Source organism: Coenobita brevimanus, chromosome 7 (genome assembly GCF_032717465.1).
Source record: "Coenobita brevimanus isolate Jiangsu-jjx chromosome 7, ASM3271746v2, whole genome shotgun sequence".
In the NCBI taxonomy this organism is placed as follows: Eukaryota; Metazoa; Arthropoda; class Malacostraca; order Decapoda; family Coenobitidae; genus Coenobita; species Coenobita brevimanus.
The window spans coordinates 3,966,437-3,985,345 of NC_136960.1; the positions used below are offsets into that span (position 1 = coordinate 3,966,437).

The 18,909-nt window shown below is 38.4% G+C and overlaps 1 protein-coding gene across 1 annotated transcript in view; it reads right to left on the bottom strand.

Moving 5' to 3' along the window:
* LOC145404710 (multiple PDZ domain protein-like) overlaps positions 1–18,909 on the bottom strand; it is a 1,044,659-nt gene that overhangs the window by 315,358 nt on the left and 710,392 nt on the right. Inside the window, exons 28-34 of the mRNA XM_080276264.1 lie at positions 18,453–18,542; positions 16,843–16,986; positions 15,776–15,901; positions 14,476–14,580; positions 12,496–13,452; positions 3,061–3,207; positions 1,881–1,971 (exon numbers count right to left, since the gene is read on the bottom strand). Coding sequence (XP_080132390.1) covers positions 1,881–1,971; positions 3,061–3,207; positions 12,496–13,452; positions 14,476–14,580; positions 15,776–15,901; positions 16,843–16,986; positions 18,453–18,542 — 1,660 coding nt within the window. The remainder of the gene's footprint in view (positions 1–1,880; positions 1,972–3,060; positions 3,208–12,495; positions 13,453–14,475; positions 14,581–15,775; positions 15,902–16,842; positions 16,987–18,452; positions 18,543–18,909) is intronic.

An 18,909-nucleotide genomic window follows, 5' to 3' on the forward strand; every position in this document is an offset into this window, starting at 1 on the left:
ACTGACCTCCAATGTACACCAACATCTATTTAATTCATGCTACCACTTGGCAATTTATTCACCCTAGCAGACACCTCAAACTGATGGGGTTAAAGAAGGTTATATCTATCCCCACCATTTAGAAACGTCTCCCTGGGCTGAATAAAACTGCTCAGAGATAGTAAAAAAAAAAAAAATGTAATGAAACGGCTGATGTATTCAAAATGATACCTCTACTGTATATTGAAAAACCATCTTAGATGAGAATTTACAAAAGTTTTCACTCTTCCTACTTCACACTTATCCACCAAATAGTTCTTCACTCATATACACGTATCTTTCTGCATCTCAGTAATACAGGATGATAGGTGGTGGTAACCTGTCCACCCGCTCAATACAAAACTGCTTACAACTTTCTTCTCCTTTATTATTGTTTTTCTATTTTTCTCATCTTTCCTGTCCTTTTATTAACTTTCTCTCCACTTAGGGGTACTCTAAACTGAATGACAAACTTAATGGTTTCCTGTAACCCAGTAAATCATTTAGTGTATAATGCTGGGTAGTAATCATATAACCAAATAACAGGGTGATGTAAGCTTACTATGGTGTCCCTGTTAACTTGGTGAAGAGAAACAAATGCAGTACCCATCCACGAACCAAACTTCCACACCCTTCCGTGTGCCTCATTATAGTGTGGCTTTGTCTGCCACAAGGGACCATCAGTTCACTGTACATGACAGCTTGGCAGGGGCGATTGCTTGCCTACAGTAGAGGGGTCTACTCAGCCATACAGACTGGGTTTGTTTGACAACAACAACAATAACACTGAACTAACTTTTGCCGCTAGCATGAAAAATATCCTCCCAGCCTTCCCTCTTCAATTCATTAATTTGAACTACCCTCCCACTCTTCCCTTTTCAGTTCATTATTTTCAAGTATCCTCCCACTCCTTCCCCTTCAACTCATTAACTTCAAATATCCTCCCACTCTTCCCACTTCACTTATATCAATTTCAAGTATCTTCACACTCTCCTGTCTTCAATTCATCAATATCTTTCACACAAATTTTGCAATGCATACACTCACGCCACATTCTCTATAGTCTATACATCATTACCCATTCTTGCATCACTTACTTTGAAAGCAAAGTGAACATTTAGTACCTCAGCATTAACTTCAGTATAACAAAACAAATGAAGTCTGCAGCACCATCTATTCTTTCTCAACAATTTTTTATGACAACTCAAAAGTATCCTAGATGATGTTCAGTAAATGCACATCCCCAAAGTGATAGAAAAGTAAGTGAAATGGTAAAACTAATAACTGTACTGAGGACCAGTGCAGAGCCAAAACAGGTCAATGACTTCTGCATTTGCCTCTTGATCAATGTGTGCCCTGTGTGTAACCTGGGTTCAAAACTCAGCCATTGCAGACATTTAAGAAGCTGCAAAGCATATATTCTTATATATTTTATCATTTGTTTCCACCCTATCAGTTCGTACCTACTAACCATATAAAGGTTACACATGATTTTGATTTAAACATACTCCCTCTCTCACTATAACCACTCCTTCCTGACTAAACGACTAAATCCTGGCCAGCACAAATGAAGGTTATTTTTGATAATCTCTTGTCACTCAGTGGAGACGTCTAGTTTTCCAGATTTTAAAATGAAACAATACAAAATGCAAAGAGGACTTACCTGTCAGCAGTCACTGCACATTATGAACAGCAAAATCTTACATAACAGGCAATAACTAATGAATGACGTATCAACATCTATCTTTACTTCATTTGTTGAAGCGAATCCTCCACTTCAAAAATAAAAAGATTTGGCACTTTTCAATCCATCTTGGAAAAATGTACTACATAATGACTCTGTACAAGAAATGGGTACTTACTCATGGTGTAGCCAAACTCATCTTCCTCCTCGGTGTCAGCTGCTTTCTCTGCTTTGGTGCGCCGCATGGCCCCAGCGCTGGCTCGATCAATCTGTGTCAAACAATGGGTAACAAACTGTATGCTGCACTGTGGCACGAGACACGTCCTTTACTAAAACAATATTCTTTGGATTATCTTATGGGAAAAATTATCACCGAGCCTAAAATTCATACCTACCCATGAGGATTTACAATACATAACGGTACAAAACAAATGTTCAATGCTTTTTCAAATTTTTCCACACCAGCAACCATACCATATACCTACATAATGCTTTTTGTTTTTTCTTTTTAAGGAAACATTTATTTGAGATCCTCATTAATCCCTTAACAGCTACACAGTGGATTAGTCTAATCTGCGTATCTGTAATCCGCGGATTTGTAATCAGCGATACTTTGCCCAACCAGTCCCTATTTTTTTTATTCCATGGATAAAAATCGAAAAACACGGTTCCTAGGTTCCAGAGTGGCTCATTTCTGAGGAGATTTATAATATCCGGGCACCCATGATGTACTCCACAGCTGCTAGCCAATCACAGACAACCTAGACCCAGCAGCCAATCACAGCACGGACCTGGTCGCAAGTGTGCACACTACAGCTGCTATGTTTATTTTACCTCCTGTTCTGCCAACCACCAATTACGTGTGTTCTCTCATGAGTTCTGAGCACTACCTGGCCTTTTTTTTTTTTGTCAAGGTTACTTCTCCCTGGGCTCTGTTATGGACAGCCCCAACCCCACAAGGCAACGTTCGACCCAGATGGGGTCCAAGAAGGCTCTTCTCAGTTAAATATATGCACTGAATATTTCTAAGATTGTCTGTTTGTGTTTGCTGTTGGCTAGTTAGGTGTATGTAAGGTGCTGTAGAGGGGTTCCACTAGGGTCCAGACTAAATATCCTTTTTTCCCATTGGTTCTTAACTTTGTAAACCGCGGATTTCAAAAACCACAGGTAGGTACCGCTCCCTAATTGCCACAGATTAGGCGAATCCACTGCATGCACAGTATATACAGCCAAGTACTTGTACATTATTTAGACGTATACCTCACTAACCTATTCTAAATTATATAATTAACCCTAATGTATATCATCCTTATTTATTTCAGCTAACCATTTTGTGGACTGCTTTGCCATCAACTCACCTCCACACCCTTCTTAGTCTCAATACGACCCTGCTCATATCGTTCATCATCGAGATCTGCATCTGAGTCTTCAGTGGTCTGGCGACGCCCCAAAGGTTTGTTGATACTAGCCTGGATCTCCTGTCGTTTTAAGTCCGTAATTCCCGGCTGTGGGAGGCATGAAATGTCAGTTGGGGGCTGTACAGAAGGAAATGGGGGAGAAAGAAAGAAAGGACATGACTGAAAAGAAACAGGTATTAACAAATTAAAACAACAAGTCACAGGAAAGAAACACAAGGGTAAGGCAAAGGAGGTTTTTAAGGAGTATGAAGATTCTGAAGGAAAAAGACAAATTAAAAATGAGTCTGGTAGTGGATATAACAAAGGATGGGTTGACAGAAATGAAGAGAGTCAGTAGACTGATGTGCACTTTAAGAGAAAACACTAAGATTTAAGCAATGATATAAATGATAGGACAATCTATATTTTTCAGTATCATTTACAATACCAAGCACAGCATGATGAGATATGGAAACAGAGAGAGCAGTTGACAAGAAGGAACAGGTTGAGGTACATGCAATACAAGAGTTTGGATGAAAAAAGAATACAGTGAGAATAAGAAGGATGTTAAGAGATTAATGCAGAAAAATAAGGGCTAGCGAGGAGTATGGAAGAAAAATAAATGTGAATTTCTTTGTTGATGGTAAACTGTATTGGAAAGAGGTTCAATGAATGTGGCAAAATGAGAAAAGATGGGGAAACAAATGAGAGATGAATATGAAAGAATTTTTATACGTCAAATGGCATGCCAAGAAATAAAAAGAAATACTGTACTGACAAAGGAGATATGACAAGTAGAGGAAACTGGTCAGCATTACAAACCAAAAGCACAGAAATATGTACAAAAATAAAATAATGGCCAAACTGAAGGATGATTATGATATATTTGATAAATGAAAGGTAGCTGTCTTTACAATGAAATTATGAAATGTGATATGAGAAAGAGTGCATAATCAAATGTCTCTGAAGAAAATATCATGGAGTCTGAATAGACAGACCCATACAAGTAAAACAGATAAAGGTAGTAACTGCACCTCTCTACAGGTGTGGTTGAAGTGTGTGTAAAACTATCAATGAATAATTTATCTAAGTGTTGGAGCTAAGGTGGTCGGAGGAATAATGAATGAGAAGGTTCAACAAATGCCGGTATGAAAATGTCTGATGAGAAACAATGTATGATAAACAATGCCACAAAGTGAACAGAGAGGAACTGAGAATATAATAAATTTATAAAACTTTAACAGCAAAGAGCAATTATGATGGTAGAGATTATAATGGGTAGACACGAGATTTTGGGGGAATGGTGAACTTCAGTTTTGATGTCAGATTGGGAGATTAGGTATGCAGCTTAAGTTATGAAGGTATTTAACCCATACCACGCTAGTGAGAGAAAAAAAAAAAAGATACCCCTCTACGTTGGCCGATTTTGGATTTTTTTTTTCCCCCTGGCTAAATGGGTTTAATAAATCAATATAAGATCCCTGGCACTAATAAAAGTAATTACTAGAGCCAGAAAATTGGTTGAATCGAGTCTGGTTGGTGCCACTCTACCTCTGAAATCTTTGAGGTTATTGAGAGTGCAGAGCAGCTGTGACTGTGAGCAGATTTTGATTTTTTTTTTTTTTTTTTTTTCTGGCTAAATGGGTTTAATACATCAATAAAAGATCCCTGGCAAACATAAAGGCAATCATCAAAGCCAGAAAGTTGGTTGAATCGAGCCAGGTTGGTGCCAATCAGCTTCTGAAATCTTCAAGGTCACTGAAAGAATAGAGTGGCTGTCAGCCTGTGAAGACTGTCACTCGTCTCCTGCACTGCTAAATCAGTGTTGTAAGCATAGTGGAGAAACATCTCATCATATTAGTGAGATACGTTATTATCTTCCATTTTACTTTAACTGCTTGCATTGACTTCTCAGTGCTGCAGGACATAGATCTATGTCACTGGCATTTTAAGAGGGGGATGTAGATCTATGTCACTAATGTGGTACGGGTTAATACAGACCAGAGAACTGAGTCCAAACGTTCAACATTATCTGTAAGATGTAAGGAAAATGAAAATTCAAAAGCAAAACCAGCTGAAATGTATCAGCTGGTAAACATGAGATGTACTAGACTGGATACTGCACTATCAGTAATAATGGAAACGTGAAGTATGAAATTTATTTATCAATGGATGGAAGTAAGGATATTTACAGCATATCTTATGGTCACAAACTATACTGAGGATTAATTTTACTCATGTAAGGAAAAAGGAGTTTGTAAGCGTGCTAAACGCTGGAGACTAAGAATGCCATGAGGAATCCTTTATATGTAAGCAAATGTATTAGAGAGGGGGGAGTGAGCCGGGAGCAGGGCAGTGAAACGGTGGGGAACAGGGCGACATGCAGGCGATTTGTTTGTGGCCACCCCTTACGGGATTAAGGCATCTGGCAATAGATAGACAAATTTATGAAAAACTAAAGTATGAATCATAATTTACTCTTTTGAAAAGAAGCGGAAAAATTATGAGGACGATGATTATGATGATCATGAGCAAGGTAAATACATACATACATGGAATTAGGGTAAAGATACTGGGGGGAGACCAAGACATGAAAGACAAATTTGCAAGATTATATATGGAATGATATGGTACTTTAGGAAAGACAGAAGTCAAGAAACTGTGATAAAAATTGTGATAATATGAGAAAGGACATAAAAGGAAGATTGACAGCACAATATTTCAAAGAATCAAAGATTTAAGTATCAAATGGAGAAAATGTACCATATGGAATCAAAAGAAAATTTTAACTCCTCCACTACAAGTATGTAATTTGTATTTTATATGTATTATCCCTTGCCAATTCTCTTCACCTACATAGAGATTTGCTGAACTGGAGAGGCTAGATACTGTATAGCCTTTATAAATTTATAGAACATGAAAGGTTTTTCCATGCTGATGGAAAATCGTTTGGAGATGGTACATGTAAAATACAATATACATCATCAGAGTGAAGGGTCTTAAAAGCTTATCACTTACACATTACAAAATTCATAATTCATACCATGTGATGAAGAGGAGGAGTTGCATATCATAAGCAGAGATTATATATGGACAGAAGGAAGGACTATTATAGGGGGACTATAATGTGATACAGTACTAACACTGAAAATTACACGAGAGGGAAAAAAGTATATGATAATGTACATGTTTTGCAAAATGTGCCCATGGAAAAATATACCAATCTAACAATTCTATCCATGAAGAACAAAAACATGTATGTAAATGAAACAAAAGAATGCAAATGTACATGCATATTTCAAGTGTATCTTTAACAACTGAACAGAATGAACAGAATGAAGCATTTATGGTATGACGCAGAAAGGAAAAACTACAATAACCACCTACTATTCTTTCACACAAATGGCCTGAAAACTACTTCTGCACAACGGTAATAAACATAAGTAAGTTATTACATTTACATTGTGTTATAATTTAATGCAACAGAAGTTTCCCTTAACATAAATTCTAAAAATTTCACTGTTGTTCACAATTTATCATATTTTTCACTGCTGTGAACTAAATAATACGCAGTATTTAAAACTGCTATTCCTGATAAATCTGACCATAATGCTCTCATACTCTGGTATGATATGTAATGATATGATTATGTTATTGGTGAAAGCTGCAAACAAAAAGCTCATAAAAACCCCCAAAAAAATTCCAGTAAAAAGGATAAACCAATAATTCTAAATGTAAATACGTATGTGAATACCCTGAAAAACAAAATAAAGTGCACACACACACACACACACACACACACACACAATTTGCTGAGAAAGGACATGAGAACAGTTATAAGAGCCCGTATCCTCAATGGAGGAGAGTGACTAGTGGAGTGCCTTAAGGTTCAGTGTTGGCTCCTTTTATGTTTTTGATATACATGTACAGTAAATGACATGTCAGCAAGGTTGAGTACCCAACTGAATATGATTGTAGATGATTCAAAAATTATGAAATTCATCCTAGATGAAGACATTTTGCAGTGAGCTGCACGACAATTTGCTTTACTGGAACCAATTTTGGAAATAGACTTCAAACAAAAAATAAATGAAAAAATGCATCATGTCAGAAGTGGAAGAAAAAAACAAAAGACCATGTTATAAGCATCAAACTGCAAAAGAAAGGATTAATATGGCAAAAATAGAGAAAGACCTATGAGCAACCATAAAGAATAAACTAACACTGGAAAAGTATTATGACAAGATCACTGGAGGGTATACAAAATGTTGGTCAACATTGGAGTGGCTTTTAATTATATGACGGAGATGCTGAGAAAGATAAGAGTGCCCATGATTATGACTGAACAGAATATATAACAGCAGTGTGGTCAGCACATTTAAAGAATAGGTTAATGACCTGGAAAAGATACAGATGATGGTCACAAGGGTGACACTAAAACTGGAGAGAGCTGTCCTATAAGGAGAGGCTGGAGAAGCTAAAGTTATCATCATTAAGTGAGGAGACAGAGGCAAGATTTGAATACAGCATATAAAACAATTAGAGGACTGGAAAACTGGACACACAGAATCTTTTGGGAAAGAAGATGGCAGGACAAGAAGACATGAATATAAACCAAAGATGAGTGGATGTTCAAATGATGAAAAATGTCAGGTTTCCATATACTGCAGAAGTACCGTAAAGTATACATAATCAGAAGTGTTTGAAGGAATAAATGATGTAAGCAAAAAATATCCTTGTGTTAAAAAAAACAGGCTGAATAAATGGTGATATGGTGACAACATGTATAGTACACACACACACACACACACACACACACACACACACACACACACACACACACAAACCAGTGTCAATGATTGCAATACAGTAATATGACAATGTTGCCAACAACAGAAAGCATAAATAAAAACTAGAGATAAAACCCAAAGACATAATGTGCAAGGACATAGGATAAAATAAAATTCTGATAATATCTCAAGCATGTAGTGTAATGAATGTTATAATACGAAAATCAAATGATAATATGGTCTTAAAGGAGTATATACTGTAATATACTTAAATCTAAATAAAATTTTATTTACTAAATCATAAACATAACATTTTACAATAAAATAATGAAAGCAAACACACATCAAAATGTGAAAGAAAAACAAACAATAAAAGCCATAAAGTAGTATGTAGGAGGAACCCATTACGCTTACATTCTTAAACTCCTAAAATGTTTACTTAAATTACTATAAACTTAAGCTTAAACCAGGGTAACACTCGGACAACTACAAAAAGTCTCATTATGATAAAACATGTAAAAATGGTAAAAACAGACACTAGGAAGAATTTGATTATCTAGTAAAAGAAGGATAAAGGACCAGTGTTCTGGTACTAACTATTTGCCTTGGATATCATAAGCAAATGTCAGCAATCACAATAACAAAAACTAGACTATGAAATACAGCAGATGGAAAAATGTGTTGGCAGGCAAGCCACTACAGGCGTGCTTGATTTGCCACTAGACCGGAAAGTGCTTCAGTCACTTCATCAACTATTTAAGGACGGGGGTGTATTTTGTGCAAGCATGTTTTTATGAGATGCCGAAACAGGTTTAACAACTACAAATACAGTCACACCTTGGACTACAAAGTATTGGCAGTCTACATTCACAGCTATCATTAATTCAGATGGCACAGAGTTTGTATGTTAACCTTGCCCTGCCTGCCCTTGGAACAGATGGTGACATTATTTCATCACTTAGTGATTCACTATTTAGTTAGAGAGTGTAATTAATTACTTTCTATGGGTATTATAAGAATCTGAATCATGCTGCATCCAAAATTATGTCAAGCATTTCTACAAAGAAAGTGCTGTTAAGAACAAAGGGTAAGGTAAATGTTTATCTCCTGCAAGTACTATAACAGTTCTATCAATAATGCTGTTGATCATGGGAAAGGAAGAATAGCTGATGCATCAAATAAAAATTTCTTTATGCTTCCATCAGTAAAAAAAATTCTTATGTGGTAAATGTACATCAACTTCTTTGTCAAATTAATTTAGAAAAAAAAAATGTTATTATAATGTACTTATTTCATAATTCATAAGAGGTTTGCATCTACTCTGTATAAAATTACACTGTTCAGGTCAAATACGTTCCATAAATATATATATATATGTATATACATATATATTTTTTTTCTTTGCACTTTTGATGTAGAGGCTTGCTATTCATACAATTCATATGAAGAGCATATGCTGTTAGTTCAGCTTATCAATAAAAAGGAGCTTTGAACAAAGTAAAAGGCATAGAGCAAGGGATGCGTGCAACTTACTGGTTAAATGTATGCACTGGTGTACTTACTAATACTTCTACATCACAATTCTGGAACATACTCACACTCTTAAGGACTTTGGCTATCCGGTGGCCACCAAATATGATAAGCCAGTCACGGAATGATCTTCTCATTGTACTAAATCAACTCACAGGGATTAAATGCCAAGTCTTTACGAAAGTCCATCTGATAGTAAAACTTACATAACATTAGTTATGGTGAAGCCAAGTCAGATAATTATTTGCTTGCTATTTGGAAAGATCTGGTGAATGGTGAAGGGGATCACTCACACAGGGAACAAGGCTACACTAGTGGTGACTTCTCAAACATGTTTTGTATCCCAACAAGGTTTCCAAGTGCCATTTTACAGGTTGCATATATATATTACTGCATTTATTATTAATAATTTACATAAACATACACAGGTAATTATGATCTTATATGCATGTGTATCTAGTAACTTGGAAGTAGTGATTTATGGCTGCAACATATAAAAATGATTTAAAGCATTTACTGGTAATCAATGCTTTAACTATTATTGGACTCTTACTCTACAAAAGTGATAAAACATCATGCATATCTCCTAATGCATTAACAGATAGTCCTTAACATCACAACCCTTCCCTTCTTCCACCTAAAACCACTACATCACTATAACTCCCAGATGCCACTGGAGTGAGGACAGAGGTGAAGGGGTGTGGGGAAGTGGGGCTGTCACACTGCCTGGCCAACCCCTCCTAGACCTGTTGTAACCAGAGGGAGGGAAGGGACAGGGAGAGGGGAAGAGAAGTAGAGAAAATGGGAGGTAAAGGGAAAGAAACATGAGCAGGAGGGTAGCAGGGAGGGAAGGAGGAGAGTATCAGGTTTCAGTGGACTACTGATGGGGCCTCAAGTGACAGCACAGGTGAGTAGGATGGAACTGAAACATAACCGAGACTTTCACTGCAACAATATGGAAGATCACATGGGCTGACTGTGATAAATTGTAGCCTGCACATACTAGTAGGATAGCCATATGGAGAATATATAGTTAGCTGAATTATTTCAGTGCAAATGGTTTAATAATGGATACACAAGGTTGATTTCAAGTTTAGTATAAAGCAACAGTAATTTACTTTTGTATTAACCAACACTCCACATAAAATCAAGTTAAAGAACATGCTATAATGTAATCACATTTTTAAAAAATTCATTTCAATGACAGTAACTTTTTTTTCTTGTTTGCAGTACATACATGAATGCTGCTTTTTTAATTTACTGATGACACAACTATTATCATTATCACTCCTTTTTTGTAAGCAAATGCATTGGTAATACTTCTCATGCATTAGGATATCTCCTAACTGTTTTGTTTAAAGAATTTTTACCAAGATTTGATGAGCATAAGGTACTTTAGTTCAGCACAGCACAAAATATGGAAAACATAATAACTGCTCACTGAGATGCTGTTTATATCCCATTCATACTAATGTGCAACTAAAACATTACACATATTATTTGGTGTGAAGGGATTGGATTAAACAGGTCACATACTGTGTAACTCCTTGCAGGAAAAAATATTACCAGTCCACTGAAATGATGCTGAAGACAGCAGAAGGAACAAATAGGAAAAGTTATGAGAAGTGCATGAGCAAAGTAACTGAAAAACTAATCTGCCTTCGTCATCTCAAACTGGGACAGGAGGAAACATGGCTTGAGGGTTACTAATTGATTGAAAAACTGATGTGCTTATTCTAAACTGCAAACTAACTAGGCAACGCTTGACTCACTATTCATGCAGTCACATCACTGGGTCAGTCTATACTAAAATCTTCTAAAATTTCATCCAGTAAAAACTTCTAGAGCACTCTCGTCACTTTGTCAGCAAGAGAGAAAGCAAAGACTGCCATGCAGTGTAGAAACCAGGCAGGAAGTGGAAAATAAAATGAAGTCAAGCACAGCATAAGAATTTTTGCATTTCACTGAGGGTGAGACTGTGGTATGAGCTGTGGAAGAAAGAAAAAGGGCAAGTTTTGAGACACTGTATTGTAAGAGACTGGAGAAATCCACAATTATGAGTCTAGATCCACGTACAATTATTTCCTGAGGCTTGAACTGTATATTTGAATGCTTCCAGCATTCAAATACTGTATCTACAGGACATGGGTGGATAAAGAACCAAACTGGGGCCAATCTTCCATATTACAGGATCTCTAGGCACAACTACGGGCACCAGTGTGGTGACAAGCAGTGAGAGTCACACAAATCATCACCATGTTGCTCCTTGAAAGACAACAGGGCATGAAACATAACGATGTTTCATTAAAGTATCTCCACAGTTTAGTTAGGCAAGAGCTATTAACGTACCATACTGATGTGTCAAGGCACCTCCATAAAGTGGCTACCCAATAAGTACTGAAGCGCAATATTGCATTTATTATACTGTACTGTGTTACCAAGAAAAGCATTGTATTGTTATACATACCTGAACACATGGGAATATTCATACTTTTTTTTTTTAAAGAAGAGAGATATACAAATTAGGCCTCTGACTGCTAGTATACAAACAGCTGAAACTATCCAAAGTGAAATAACGGCCCTTCCATACTGACCAGAACAAAACTGCCAGGATATAATTCTAGTTTCAATATATCTTCTCCTTGAGTAATATAAAAGAAATAAATAATAAGCAGAGGAAATTACAGGTTAATATGTAAATCATTCTTAAAATCAAATATTTGAATTTTATAAGGCCAGTGAGCAATTAAATACTATATTTATGTAAAAAATACTCAAAAGTAACCAAGATTTGTCTTCAACCTAAATTAGTCTCTACTATATCACAGACTACTATTATTTTGGTGGTGGGATGTGCCACTCTCACACTCTGGCCCCTCACATGTGCTTGTGTCACTACTACTGTATACAGTGCTGGAGTAAGGCCTGAGGATGGTGTGCAGGTTAGAAAGAGCTGAGCCAGTGTGGCTGCCCGTACATTAGTTTCATGCTTGACCCGATGTTCTCTGTAGGAGTTGGGATTTTTTTTTTTTTTTTTAAGACACAAGAGGGCAGGAGGGAGCACAGGCAGCCTCACCTGGGCGTGCATGGGCGAGGAGATAATGGGTGTGTGGGCAGGGCTGTCGTAAGGTGAGACAGGCTGAGTGGGCACCTGGGCTGCCAGGTGTTCGCTGACGGTACCACCCACGCACCACCAGCCCTGGTAGAGATGGGGGTCGCGCCGCCAGTCATAGCCCCCAACTGGCCCCCCCTCCACCCCAAGGTCTTCTAACACTATCCTGGTGGCTGCAATCACCTTTTTCTCATTCCCGCTTGCATATGTCAGTGGTTCACTTGTGAAATCAATAAGGTCAGCATGGTTTGACCAAGTATCCTTGTCTATAAGGTCATTATGCACTTTGGTGTAAATTTCTAAAGGTTCATCAGATTCACTCTCAATGAGTGTGGGTTCACAAGAGAGGTCAATTAGCGGAGGGTCACTACAATGACTGTCCAAAATTATTGCTTCTTGAAATTCCAGGTGTTCTTCCACTGGGGAGTCTCCAATGGTGATCAAATCAGAAGGCGGAGTGTCCACTGGGGGTGCATCTGAGGGTGGAGTGTCTATCTTGCTCCCATTTGGCCTTGTCTGCTGCATACCACCATAATTTGGGCAGAAATGTTTAAAACGTAAGAACCTGCGACTGTCAGTGCTGCTGTCACTACTGGTGCTTGTACTGTTTTCACGATCACTAATATTTCCATCCTCCTCCTCCTCCTCCACCACTCTGTTCTCCTTAGTCCTCTGTGCCCGGTTGTGCCAATGTGCTAATGCTGCTCGAGCATAATAATAATAGGGATTCACAAGTGGATCAGGGTCCTCTGGCTCGCATATTGGGGACTCTGAGACAAATCTGACTGGCTCCGGAAAAGTTTCGTGGATTGGGGTGGACGTCTCAGGAATTGGGGGCTCCGTGGGGAAGGGGTCAGGTGGGTGTTGATGAGATGGGCGCGGGTGCTGAGTAGTGCTGCCTTCGCTGAGTGGGGTGCTGGCCTGGGGGGTTAAGGTGAGAGTTTGGGGGGCTATGGGGTTGTGAAGTGATGGTGGGTCCCAGAGAGAATGGTCATTAATTAGGAAGAAGGAAAAGAAAGTGTAGAAATAGGAGGAACCAGTGGATGAGTCAGAAATAGGTAGTATTAGTTACTACTGATTAGAAGAGTTATGGCTGAAATAAGAGCTATACAGACAACAATACAGTATAAGTAGTGTAATCAAGCCTATTACAATGAGCAATAATAATAACAGGAGCAGTAATGGTGAAAAAGGGTACAAAATACAGTTAACATACTATTTCAGATGTGCCAACACAAATGATGGGAAGAGGTAAACATTACAAAAGAAAGGAAAAAGAGAAAGACTACCGTCCAAGAAGTAGAAACTAGAGTAGTGTGTCCACAGTATAACTTCAAATGAAGCCTTTCCTAATTAACATACCATTGGTTTTCCTAAGCTGGTTATACTTTCATTCACATCACTATTTATACCTTTACTTCAGTTTGCTTTTTAATGGCATATTTTAATTGCATAAATTTAAATATCACATCTTACTCCATAAATCAATATTTTAAAACTGGGTATTTAGTTTGCCTTGGATTCCTTTTCAAGTACATAAGTTCAAAATATAGTTTCTGTGACATGTAGTGGTTTAAAGGATGGTTGTTGCTTTGGGGAAGACATCATTCACACCTGGGAATAAGATTTTGCACCCAATATTAAAGAGTCCAATTCAATTCTGATATTCAAAAATTCATTACAGCATTCTCAACAAACGATACAGTAGAAAAACCCTTTACATTAGTAATATATGGAATATAATAAGTTACAGAGATACTGCCTGTGAATGAAGGAGATTAGTACATAAATGACCAGTTACATCCACAATGCTGGAAGGTGGAATATAGTCATGGGGTAAAAAATGTGAGTGCCGGTACATTATATCCGAGAGAAACTGACATGAAATTATCTGTGTATGAAAAGACAGGGTAGCATGATTGGGCAAGTAGTGGGATGGCTCACCTGTATGAGTTCTGGAGTGGGTGTACGAGCAGGTGAGATGGAGTTAGGGTAGCGGGTGCCAAGTCGACTCACATCACGGGAACCTGGTCGAGAATTGGCAGGCGTCTGGAAAAGAGCACGTACTGTCATACCAACAACTGTATTATGAAAACTGCCCATATTTCCAAAACCTTTCTGAGATGGACTGGTTACTGAGTAACTTTTTGACCTCAAACTCCATTGTCACTGTCACTGATTACCCAATCCACATGATCACCACATCAGTCTTGTGCTCAAACAACACATCACAGTTAAGCTAAATATGAATTGGGAATAATAATTGATGTTGCTTGAGCTCTACAGTACAATGTTTGAGAGATACCTACAATAAGTGCAAATACAATACTATAACAACACTGTCAGTAATTACTCAATCTATGTGACTGTCCCAGAATCACATGCCTACTCTCCTCAGACATTACAGACTCATTTACATCTGATAAGATTGGCAGCATTTGGGCTTGTCTTTACTCATACAGCTAACATACACTTCACATGCAAACCAGAGAGAATGTTAAGGTGACAAAAACAAGAAACAAAAAGACTCATGAAAATAACAGAGAATATACTTGAGAAGAGTTTGATACAGAGAATGGCTTAGACCTATTAAGACAACAGCACCTGGCTTGAGTGGTAACCAGAACAGGAGGGCAAGAGAATGAGAGGCCCCCCAGAAACATGTTTTCAAATGTCACACACAATACAGTACAGTATTATGATTTCACCGTGTCTTATGCCCGATTATCTACCTACAGTGGATTTTGGCGACAGTGCGCTGCGTTGGAGGTGGCTATGATCTTATTTTATGCTGATTTTGAACCTGGATATGGTTAAAATACTGTATTTCCAAAAGGGTTATCCTTGGGATTTCTTGTAAGATATCCCCATTGAACCAATGTCCTATTGTCATCACCTAACAGCAATTCATTTAACATTAGAGCCTTTGGTAATACAGCCCTCTTATAACCCAATCATAAAGGAAGGAATTCTAGTACTTTTGATGATTTTGCAGCAAAAATCAGCAACACTAGTCAATGGAGTGTTCTGTGGCCTAAGAAAGGCAGAGCAGGCAACCTTTACTGTTCACTGACAGCCAAGACTGCCTGAGAAGACAGGACAGCTGCTATATATAGTGGAGTAAAACAAAATGGGGGGAAAAAAATAAGGGAAATGTGTGCACATCACATGATGCCCCCCAGGGTGTAATAGTTAAACACTGAGACCAAGCCCCATCACTAAAATAATTACTACATAGACTCACCCACTGCACCAGACTCTGCACCAGGAAGGTCACAGGGTTACCAGTCTTCTTAATCACCTCAACTGCCTTCTCATGGGTTGCTCCTCGCAAATCTATACCTTCTACCTCCAGGATTCGATCACCAGTCTGAGAAAGGGCAGGAAATATGAGAGATAAAACATAAATAAGCCAATGTCCAATTAATGCACCCTGAAGACTACAAGGTATAGCTGAAAATAGTAAATCACAGGACCATACATACACATGGCATACACAGAAAATTAATTACATTCCCTGGCTGTTAATGCAAGGTCTTCACCAACATTCTGAGAGTCAAGGGTTTCCCTCAGCTGAACTAAATTACATGGCAATAGGCATCAAAAGAACCAATGCAAGTTATGGAAAATACATAAGAGAATAAGTACTTCAAAAAACAAATTTTATATTGACCCTTGGCCAGAATACCCAGTTATATAAAATTCAGCTTTAGGCCAGTAACTGATACACAGATACAACAACACTTGTGCTATTCAAAATCATTTACCCCTTGAGTGCCAGTGGCATCCATGAATACTGACCAGTGACAGTAACAGTGGCAACAACTTGAGTGTCATTTGTAGAAAACTGATGACAATGACTGCAGTGACATATGAGTAACAGGCAACCCACCTACATCCTGCACAACAGTCCTACACAATTAAAGCAACCTCCACTCCTCAAGGAAATTAACATCCTTATCTACAAGGTAATTTACCCGCTCACCCTTCTAGAGATTATTAACCATTAAATTCTGGGTGTAATTAATCACAGCATTTTAGGCAAGGGTGACCAGTTCCTTTCCCATCAGCAGCATTATTGAAAAATAAACCCAATCCACCTCTTTGATCTATCAAGGCTACAACCAGTTTAAATGCCTTAACCCACAATACCATCAGGCATTTACTGGTTACACAGTTTACTTTCCGATGTAGGACATGGTTTACTGCATTACAGGAAACCTTTAGCCTTGTCACACAGTTCAGTCATCTGAGGGTAGCACTACTGTACCATGAGTGAGTGGATCACAATCCCTACTTCCTCATCCATACCTTGAGGTGGCCCCCCTTGCCTGCAGGAGAGTCAGGGAGGACATTCTTGATGAAGATACCAGTAACAGAGGACCCAGACCAGCTGAGATCCACCTTTCCTCCAACAATGGAGATTCCCAATGAGTTCTTGTCATCCCGACGTACCTGTAAGGAAGAAAAAGATTGCTGAATATGAACTGATCAGATGATGTGCATGTGTCTGTGTGGGGGAGGCGGTGGCTGAATTGGGAGAGAGGTGGCCTGAAGTCCTAATGGACCCAGGATCGAATCCTGGCTGGGGCAGGGAACAGTTTAAGGATTTGAATTTCCTAAAAGCAGACTTTCCTGATCTACCAGATGACCCGCCAACATGTCGTAAAAATACTCCCGCTAATACCAATACACCAATCCTGTATGAAAGCCCTAGCATGTATTCAATATGGATGGTGGGTGTTAGTGCCGAAGTGGTGACATATGGAGGTGTAGGAGGACTACTGGGTCTTGGGGGGATAGATCACTGCCCCCGAGATATAGGCCCTGAAGCCTTTGCCCAGAGTCAGACGTTAAAAAAAAAAAAAAAAAAAAAAAAAAGGGGGGGGGGGAATCAAATACAGTTCTATGTGACAAGTGGTAAAGATGAGAAAAGCAGTGTGATGCAGGGTAAATCTTAGGGCTAGCATTGCACATTTATCCTGCGCAGAAGATACAGCCCGAGACAAGTGAGCCATAAGTTAACATGTACAGTACTAAAGAAAAAATACATGGCTGACAGGATGAAAAGTAATCATTATTCTCTTTGATAATTAACTTCCTCCTGGGAACCCCCAGGCAGAGGGGAGGCCATGACAGAACTGCCTCCAGGCCATCTTTACATACCTTCCTCCTCCTCAAGCACACCTCTCCCTCTTCCTTCCCTCTCAATATACTGCTCTGCTCACTTCTTTCATACTGCATAAGGTCTGCTTCTGCCTACATTACCCTAGACTCCATTTCCACATAATGTCTTTGGCACTCAATGTACAATACATGCAGTCACTGCCTATGGCCATATCATCTCAATGAGTTCTTTTTTTATTGACTCAGTACCTCCTCATGCTTCTATTCCATATACTCATAAATTTCTCTATTACTTTCACTGTCCATCCTCCTTATCCCTGCAGCTATCATGAGAAAAATGATTTCTGTGGCCTGTGACCTACAAAGCTTCTTACCATTGTGTCCATGTTTCACTCCTATACATGAGTGCTCGCAACCAAAAACTTTTATACAGGACTCAATTAACATCTGTACAAATCACATCACCCTTCAAAGGACAACAGATTCATCAAATACTCTTCTCTCTTGAGGTGATTCCTCGTTAACCACAGACTAAACTCAGCCACACTAACATACTTCCCAGACAATTATAACGATCAACTTCCTCAAGCATTATACCTCATGTCTGAAACCCACACTTAATTGTGTTGCCTCTCTTCATCTAGTACTGCCTGCCAAAATCTGCTGTCACATTCTTTACTTCCATGTACCATGACCGTATTTTACTTATATATATTAAAAAAAAGAAAAAAAAAGAGGAGGGGTATTTTGTATTCCACACAACACAGAACACTGAACATCCAAAGAGAACTGACCTCCACAGTACGTTCAGGACCCCAGTGCTTTCCATCAAGCATTGGGGAAGAGGAGTTGGATCGGCCTTCCGATGCTGCCACGGTTATACCCTAGAGAGGAATCAATCAAGATCAGAACTATGCAAAAAACTAAATAAATAAATACTTCTTAACTTACAAGATAAATTATGAATGCCTAAGTAACATGGGCTGGGTAGTAAGCAAAGATACAGTAGTGTAACTCCAGCATTACAAGATGTTAACAACTGATCAGACTCTTGAGGTCAGTGCATCTTATTTCTTAATATCTTCATTCTATCTACAAAATCCATAATAATAGGGAATGATGAGATTTAGAACAAGATTCTTCACTCTCTTTAGAGAAATGAATCAGAGGATAAAGCAAGCTGGGAACACTTTCCCCATCTCCCATATTACTAGGAGGTGAGGCAAACTGCTGGGAGATGAGATCACCATA